This window comes from Morus notabilis, unplaced genomic scaffold (assembly GCF_000414095.1).
Source record: "Morus notabilis unplaced genomic scaffold, ASM41409v2 Scaffold4174, whole genome shotgun sequence".
Classification (NCBI taxonomy): Eukaryota; Viridiplantae; Streptophyta; class Magnoliopsida; order Rosales; family Moraceae; genus Morus; species Morus notabilis.
This window is the reverse complement of record NW_010363658.1, coordinates 271-9,910: the sequence shown is the minus strand read 5'-3', so window position 1 is coordinate 9,910 and position 9,640 is coordinate 271. Positions and strand designations below refer to the sequence as shown.

At 34.0% G+C, this 9,640-nt stretch overlaps 1 protein-coding gene and 1 long non-coding RNA gene across 2 annotated transcripts; both read right to left on the bottom strand.

Annotated features, from left to right (window-relative positions):
- Positions 1 to 399: 399 nt before the first annotated feature.
- Positions 400 to 738, bottom strand: LOC112092823. Its single transcript, XM_024169909.1, has one exon. It carries the CDS (start codon positions 736 to 738, stop codon positions 400 to 402), a length of 339 nt encoding a protein of 112 aa, XP_024025677.1.
- Positions 739 to 3,142: 2,404 nt separating this feature from the next.
- LOC112092824 lies at positions 3,143 to 8,986 on the bottom strand. The gene is made up of 5 exons (XR_002902767.1): positions 8,948 to 8,986; positions 8,659 to 8,852; positions 6,204 to 6,352; positions 3,559 to 3,643; positions 3,143 to 3,464 (listed from the first exon to the last, which is right to left on the bottom strand). It is a non-coding gene; the product is annotated as an uncharacterized LOC112092824 (long non-coding RNA).
- Positions 8,987 to 9,640: the final 654 nt, after the last annotated feature.

Here is a 9,640-nt window from a genome sequence, read left to right as displayed (position 1 = left end):
GTTTGGTGAGTGGGTCATATAGTCGGTAGCACCAGAGTCAATGACTCAGGAGCCGGTAAGAGTTATATCTGAGACATTTAATCCAATGGAAAATGAAGACTCACCTAAATACGTCAATGAACAAGTACCTGACGATTTGTTGAAATTGCCTATAAAGGATCTTACTCGTTCAATTTCCTCTTGGCTGAGACTCCCCATCTCTTGCAGTGTTCCCTCACTTTGCTGCCCTGCTGCAACATGAGCTTGTCCATGACTTTTCGGCTGCTCTCCTTTCTGCCCCCACTCACGGCTTGGTGATTTCCCATGCAGCTTGACCGTTCTTTCTCCTTGTCTTGTAGCGATTGTCTTTACTTTGACTTCCTAGACTTGAGCAGCATCCTTCGCCTTGGAGTACGTTTGTTAAATTGCATCCCATATATCCTTGGCAGTGGCCAAGAACATACATGTATCGCTAATCTCTGGAGTCATGGAGTTCCACAACCATGCCATGATCATCGAATCCTCCTCATCCCACGGTTCAAATCGTAGATCTTCTGGTTTTGGTCTTGTCCCTAAGATGTGGCTGATTTTTCCTTTCTCTTTTAGCACAATCTGAACAAGTTGGGAGCATTTAAGGTAGTTTTTTCCATCCAGCCTATATGCGGTCTGAATGTTATACAATTCCCCAACCTGTTGAGGCCTAACGGTATCTGCATCCTCCGACCGTGTTGTAACGGTTGTCTCTGCCACCTCTGACATCCTCAACAAACCAAGCGGTCTCCAAGCATTAATTAAGGCCGGTTGTGTCAAACAAAATACCAGTGATAAAGGCTTATATAATCCAGGCACTCTCTTATGGAAGCGTCCTAACAGCAGTGGCGACAGGGCAGAGAAAAGAAAAAACAACCCTTGCCGATGAAGGCCACGATCAGAACACGACAGTAGCGAACAGAGGCAACGACATTTTTGGTGTGTCTGTACAGTTCCGTACAGAGTGGCAGTGGCCAAAGTTGCGGCAATGAATCAATGGAACTTCAAAAAAAAAAAAAAAAAACAGCAGCAATGAAGCCTTCTGGAGAGAGTGATGATCATGGATATAGGCAATAAAGGCCCTGTGACGAGGCTTGGCAACGAAAGCCAAGAAAGAAATGGCAATGAAGGCCTAAGAAAAAATAATGTAACCTAGGAAACCTAGGGCTCTAATACCATGTGGAAAAATAAGAGAAGAAAAAATATTTCTTATATTCTAAGGATTTTATACACAAAAGTATAATCTCCTAGATTACACCTTATCCCATTATTCATGGGATATCTAGAAACTAACTGATTACCTTAATCCTAGGGATACAAAATACAAATTTCAAACTTTCCAAATATATTCAATTTACAAAATCAATAGATTGTGTTTTCCACACTACTTTCATTCATTTTTTGGGGAGATATTTGGTGTGGTGATCACCTTTGAAGGAAAGCGTACTTTACAACTTGATAGAGAGATGCAGAGACAAATTATGTTTCAGTTTTCAATGAAGCTGCCAATTTGAATGTAACTTCAAATTCAAAAGAAATTAAAGTGATAGAGAGCTTGATCAATTTTCAAAACTATTTATGCCTTGGGTAATATGTCTTTAGCAACATCTATTGTTGATCAGCAAGTGTTGGTGTGTGATCCAAAAGGTTTTTCTTGCAATTCCTATTTTCATACACTGATTTGTAATAATTATGTCCACTCTTTTGATCTAAGTATTTGTTTCGTTACTTTTTCATAAAAGACTTAACATCAGTGATGTGGTTCAAAGGAAAAACCCTAATTTTGTCCTCTCCCATTCAATGATACTGGTCTCAACTTGGTAATGTCTTCTCAATGTAATGAATTCTAGCGGAGGAGATTTTGGATTTGAAATAAGTAGGAAAGCCCATGCGATGTGGAAGCCAATCAAGATTGCTATTTAACCGGTGCTTTGGTTAGAAAGAAATCAGAAAATCTTTTAACAGAAAAAATTGTATAAAGAAGACTAGTTTGAGAAAGCAAAATATCTTGCTTCTTTATGGGCATCGACAAATACGTCTCTTTACTTAATTATGTTGAATTGGGTGGATGTTCTAGATTAGGGGGAATTTTAGTTTTTGTTGGCTTGACTTTTGTTATTCTCTCTCTCTCTCTCTCTCTCTCTCTCTTTGGAGGATTCCTCATTTGTTGTTGTACTTTTTATATTTTTCTTTCATTAATAAAGTTTTCAGTTTCTTATAAAAAAAATACTATTCTCAGGATGGCGACGGTGGTGGGGCCTGTGGAAGTAAGGAAGAAAGAGAGATTTGGGAGAAAAAGTTTAATGTTTGGAAAGGTAACTAGAGAGAGGGGATGAGAGAGATGAAGGTTTTAAAATTGGTTGAAGAAAAACAATGCTCAGAACACAAGACTTCTCACCAAGCAATTGGTGAGAAGCTAGCATTAGTAACACGGTCAATTTGACCCGTTAGGAAAAGGATGGAATAGAAGTAGAACAATTCTAGGAATAACTTAATGAAGACATGCGAATATGATCAAATGGATGCCGTTTCAGATAACAATTCCAATACAAATACTAATGCCAATGCTATATTTAGCACCAAAAAGTGTGAAAATGTCACAATTTGTGCTCCATGCATGGTGTTATTTTACATGCTTTATCTACTCTTTGTCATAATCATTAAGCTTTGGATATTATAAAGTAAATTGTTAATTTTGAAATAACTTAATGTAGGAAAGTTCATACATCAACCAATAGTAATAAAATGTCAAAATTTGGCATTTGTCATACTTGGCGCCAAATTTGTCACAAAGTATAGCATGTCAAAGTTAACACTAGCATTGCATTGGAGAGTCATTACACTACTTAGATGCTAAAATTTGACATTTAAGGTTTTGAGCGATAGAAATAGAATATATAAAGTGACCTAAACGAGATTACTTGGAATATTCAAGACACTGATAAATGTTGCAGCAACACAAGACTTCTCACCAAGCAACCGGTCAATGGAAAGCATTTTCAAAACAAAGTTGATCCTTTCGAAAAGGGACTATATAGAACAATCTTTAGGAAAAAGAAAATCCAATCATCTATTACATATATAGGGTAAAATATTTGATATGGTTAGGCATCAAGTATATATTGTCTGATAACTTGCTTCAAAGATATGATAGTGAACTAATAGGAATTAAGTATGATCCGGTAACATAATATATATATATATATATATATATATACATACATATATATACAGAATGGAGATCGGAATTACCTGCTCGCCCCACATGCAACAAAACATCAATATTGATATTGCGTATATAAAAAGAAGAAATTAACACTGTATGACAACGAAGGAAAGCACGCATGTGCACAGCCATGCCATCTTGCGCATGATTATCAACAAGCGTGCTCTCTCTCATTGTCATCCAAATATTTACAAGTTGATGATCATCAACCCGCCGTGAGATGAGAAAACTGCAAAAACAAGATAAAATACATCATCCTTCAAAATAATATCTTCAAAGACAATCAGTTAAATAGGAAAAAAAAGGGTCAAAACTTTGCTTACCTAGAAGGAAAATTAAGAAACCAAACATATGAATGAGCCAAAAATTTCGATCTTCGCATGATGTCTGAGACCGAGTTACCTGAAACTGAAACGGGGAAAAAGAGAAAATAATGCAGAAATAAGCCATTATCCTCTCACCGAAAGTTCATGTAAAGTCTAAATGAAAAGCGAACAAAAACCAAAAAAAGAAAAGTAGGCGCAAATCAAGCTAAAGGTAAATATACACCAAATCCACAGAAAGATCAGACAGAAATTTTAGTTCCGCTGAACAAAATATGGAATATCGGAATTCCCTATATTGGTCAATTAATTCCCAAATACTACATATATATACTAGAAAGAAAAAAAAGATAGAATCAAGGGATGGACGGAAGAACATCATGATTGAAAAATGATAACCGTGGAAAATCACATGCAATTAAACGATCCCCTTCAGATTATGACCCACGTGGAAAATCTAGCCACAAACCTCAAACCTTAAACCTATATATTGTGAACAAATCACAAGAGAAAACAAAACACAAAAAGCTTTTCAGGGAATCTGAGAGTTATGGAAGGAAGGATTTTTTCCCAATCAGCCAAGAGTGGAAGTTGCATGAAACCCAAATGCTCAGTTTTTTTTTTTTTTTTTTTTTTTTTTTGAAAAAAAAAAAAAACTGTGAAAACTAAGAAGTAATGCATATATATATATATAAGTATGTATATACGTATATAAAGGGAAAAAGAAAAATAAAAAGAAATATTAGATCTTTTTTTCCCCCTCAACAGCTACCTATCAGCGCATGACGAATTTCTTGTGTTAATTACAAAGTTTAAGAATCTCAAAAACCATTGCGCAAAACACGAGTAATAAAGTATAAACACAGAAGGAAACATATATAAGAAACGATTGGGCTAAGCTAAAGAATGAAAAAGTCAAAGTGATTTGGTAGAACATCAGAAGATTGATCTTGATAAACATATAAGTACCAGATTTAAAACCTTTCACACTCAAAATAAACAACCTAAAGGGCACAGAAAATAAAGATTGTAAAGCAAAAGATGAAAAGAAAAAAATAACAAAAAAAAAGTAAAGTGCAAGAGATGTTGGAAGTGTTAACAGAAACGGAAACAGAAAGAAAGTAAGAAGCTTTGACCAAAAAAAAAAAGAAGAAGCTGGTTCAGAGAAGAACGGCGCAAGTATGGTGCTGAGAGAGAGAAGGAAGATATTCCGGACCTTGAGACCGACAAAACTGGGGGAGTACCCTTCGAGAAGACGAAGAGTTTTCCTGGTTTCACTCGCAGCTTCCACACCAAAACACAAGCGCACAAAGAACAAGAAGATAATAACCATCACAGCGCCAATCAAACATTTTTATATTCACATTTCACCAAAATAAAAATTAAAAAATAAATTATTTTCGGGGAAAAGAACAAACAAACAAACAAAAATCAGAGAGTGCGCCTTTACTCATCACTTGTCCTTGATAACAGCTTATTTAGTTGTTTAAATATAAAATATTACTTATGTGATTGAATTTATAAATTTAAATCGGATGCCAAGTATTAGGGCGACAGCAATGACAAGTAAATTTATAGAAAAATTAAATTAAATTAAATAGCGAGTAGTTTTGACTGTAAGCTCTTCTAAGAATTAGATGTCATAAGCTTAAAGTGACGTATAGTCAGCTCCATGCGAGCTAACCTTCTCACCAACAAATGCATTTACCATGATATGTCGATTTATTTTTATCTTAAGGCTCTTTAGAGGAATGAGCCTAATTCTCAACTATCGAAATCATAGTTCTAGTTTAAATCAGTGTTGTCTACAAAAAGCAAAAAGTGGTTTGAGTCCAGCCAACAAAACCAATTTTGGTTTGGATGGTTCTGGTTCAAAGTTTGAATCTTATTGTGATGTTTTAAACTAAGAGCACCCTGAAAAATAAAACCACCTCCCCTCTTGGTTTTGATTGGTTCAAACTTCTGGTTCTGGTTCACAAAGTTCAAACTCAAAAATTCATGGTTAAAACCCCAATTTAAACTATAAATCATGGTTCTGGTTTCAAAACCGAAACCACCCTGATTTGAACTCTTATACCGAACGTAACCTTAGCCCCTTCTTGGTCTAATAACGAAGTATATCGTGCAAGCCTCATCTTAAATCATCTCGTCTAATCAAAATCATTCACACATGTATTTTTATCTTTTTGTCAAAATATGAATTGGGATGTTATTTCTTCGAAAGGATAAATATATCCTGTAGTATGGATAGACAATGAAAACATCAATGCGCGTTGATATAAATTTTTACTAGTCTATCAAATATCAATGCATATTGATACAATCTTTTAGTGTTAATATAAAATACACCAACAAACAATTGGTTCTACTTAGGGAAGATAGCTTGTACAGGGTTACACAAATGGAGGTCACCCAATTAAGAGGTACACTAAATATATCATGAATCTTCTAACATTGATAAAAATATCCAATCATCTAAAATAAAAAACCATATAGCATTAAGACAAATAAACAAAAAATAAAAATCTAGTAGGCGTAAAACAAAACAAAGCACTAAACAAACAAGAGAGACACACTAACTTGTCAGGTAGGAACCATCATCATTATAGACTTAGGCGCTAACTCAAAACAACCAACACCCTTACCCTAATCCTTTTTCATAGTTGACAATTGAGCCTTGCAACAGCAAACACAAGCACCCCTCCCCCGCAATCCTAAGGGCCCCAACCATCTCGACGCGTCAACATTGCAAGCTCTGGTACGAAAAGAAAAGATTGGGAGCTCAGCGAAGCACCTGAAGTGTAACACCGAAGTTAATTTCTTATTTCACTAATACAATCACATATTTTTTAGGACAAAATTATGGTTCATGCTATCATTTTAGAATGTATTATAGGTGTGCTCTTTGTTTAAAATATACCAATTGTGGTTATGGGTTTATAAGGAAGAGTAACTAAATATCAAGCTGAGGGAGGAAGGGAGTGTACGATTCGTCGTTGCTAGTTCTTCTTTTATTTCGTCTGTGTACATGAAACAATGTATCATTATAAACAACGTATCATTCCATTCATTTCTCTTTATATAGACATATATAATATTATATATATAACATAAAAGAAAAAAGGGATTTATTGTCTAATTCATTCACAGGTTTAAATATAAAATTTAAATTTGTTAAAGTGAGAAAAAAGATTACTATAGCCATGTGAAACAAACTAATTCATTGATCAATTCCAGTTTGTGGGAACCCCACATTAATCACCGAGCCCCCTAATCTTAACAATTTGGTTTGCTCACTGATAAGCATTGATTATGATGTGGCATTAGTGTCGTAGTTGTTAATCAGTTGTTTTCAATCTACTGATAATTTTGAATAGCCCTAAATTTTGTATTGCGCAACTCAATTTTACGTCACTTGATGAGGGTTAAAGCGATATTAATCTAATTTACCACAAGTTCCTATTTAATTAACACAAAGTTAAAAACGCCTTTTAGAACGTTTGGTTCATAAATTCAGAACCATTCTCGATGTACGTGTGTTTTTTATGAGAAAAAACACTGTAGCGAGCCACGAACCATGATCCGAATCATCGCACAGATCCTTGCTCTAAACACACCTTAATGATTTAGATGATTTAATAATCATCTTCGCCTTAGAACTGAAACAAACTGCACAATGCATCGCTAAATATTGAATTTGCCAAATTAGTGATGTATGTAAACTCATGATATTAATTCTACTTAGGTATTTTCTTCTCATAAAGAATATGAATTCAAAGTTCTCTACTAATAGTTCTCTCAGAAAGTTCTCATCAATGAATCAAAATCACTGATTTGAACATATGAATCAAGGGGGCCATAAATTCCATTGTATTTACTTCCTCACTAATCAAATTTAATTAATAGAACGTTCTAAAAGTGTGCACTAATGAATCAAGATATATTGTTTTATTTTCTTGTCTTGATAGCTGTCTTTTTAATTAAATTTTGACGTCTCTTGAATTACTCACGTATTTTTACCATTTTATTCATATTTATGTAGATAAATTCTTAAATTTAAATTTAAATTTAAACGATACGATAAATGATTAATAGAGAGTAAGTCATTGAAGACATGCAAATTACAAGGAGATCTAGATTTGTGCACGAATAATTCTGACTATATCAGTGCTCAGCAGACAAGACTTCTCACCAAGCAATTGGTCAGAAGCATTAGTAACACGGTCAATTTGACCCATTAGGAAAATGATGGGATAGACGTAGAACAATTCTAGGAATAACTTAATCAAGACATGCAAATATGATGCCGTTTCAGAAGAACAATTCCAATAGAAATACTAATGCCAATGTTATATTTAGCACCAAAAAGTGTGAAAATGTCACAATTTGTGCTCCATGCATCGTGTTATTTTACATGCTTTCTCTACATTTTGTCATAATCATTAAGCTTTGGATATTGTAAAGCAAATTTTTAACTTTAAAATAACTTAATGTAGGAAAGTTCATACATCAACCAATAGTAATAAAATGTCAAAATTTGACATATGTCATACTTGGTGCCAAATTTGTCACAAAGTATAGCATGTCAAATTTAACACCAACAGTTGCATTGCATTGGAGAGTCATTACACTACTTAGATGCTCAAATTTGACATTGATCTCATTAATAAAGCGTTGTATTTGAAGATGCACTAATAAGATTAAGGTTTTGAGCGATAGAAATAGAATATATAAAGTGTCCAAAAGGAGATTATTTGGAATATTCAAGACACTGATAAATGTTGCAGCAAAACAAGACTTCTTACCAAGCAACCGGCCAATGGAAAGCATTTTCAAAACAAAGTTTAACCTTTCGAAACGGGACTATATAGAACGATCTTTAGGAAAAAGAAAATCCAATCATCTAATACATATACGGGTAAAATATTCTATATGGCTATGCATCAAGTAGATATTGTCACATAACATGCTTCAAAGATATGATAGTGAACAAATAGGAATTAAGTATGATCCGGTAGCATAGTGTGTGTGTGTGTGTGTATATATATATATATATATATATGTATATATATATATAGATAGAATGGAGATCCGAATTACCTGCTCGCCCCATGTGCAACAAAACATCAATATTGATATTGAGTTGATAAAAGCAGAAATTTTGAATGACAACGAAGGAGAGCACGCATGTGCACAGCCATGCCATCTTGCGCATGATTATCAACAAGCGTGCTCTCTCTCGTTGTCATCCAAATATTGACACCTTGATCTTCATCAACCATGTGATGAGCAAACTGCAAAAACAAGATAAAGATGATACATCATGCTTAAATAATAATTGCTTGAAAAACAATCAATTATATAGAAAAAGAGTCTAAACTTTGCTTACCAAGGTGGTAAGATATCAAACGTAAGAATGAGCCAAAAATTTCGGTCTTCGCACGATGTCTAGGACTGAATTACATGAAAATGAAACAAGGAAGGAGATAAAATAATGAAAGAAATAAAAGAGAGAAAATAATGAAGAAATAAACCATTATTTCACCAAAAGTTTAACTGAAATTGAAATGACAAGCGAACAATAACCAAAAAGTAGACGAAAATCAAGCTATAAAGGTATACGCCAAATCCACATAAATAACAGGCAGAAATTTATTTAGTTCCACTTAACAAAATATGGAATTTCGAAATTCCCATTAATTCTCGAATACTACATATATACTAGCACTAGAAAAAAGATAGAATCTTGGATTGGTCGGAAGACCATCAGCAATAAATGGAAATGCTTACCGTGGAAAATCACATGCAATTAAACGATCCCCTTCAGATTACAGTGTGTGTGTATATATATATATATGTATATATATTTATATATCACCCCCGTGGAAATTATAGCCACAAACCTTAAACCTATTGTGAAGAAATCACAAGAGAAAACAAAACACAAAAAGCTTTCCATGGAATCTGAGAATTTACTAACCAAGGATCTTCCCTAATCAGCGAAGACTGGAAGTTGCATGAAACCCTAATACTCAGATTAATTTTTTTTTCTAATGAAAAAAAGAGAAACTTAAACTGAAAA

Coding starts and splice junctions, on each gene's coding strand:
- LOC112092823 (XM_024169909.1), bottom strand. CDS start 738: ATGTCAGAGGTGGCAGAGACAACCGTTACAACACGGTCGGAGGATGCA.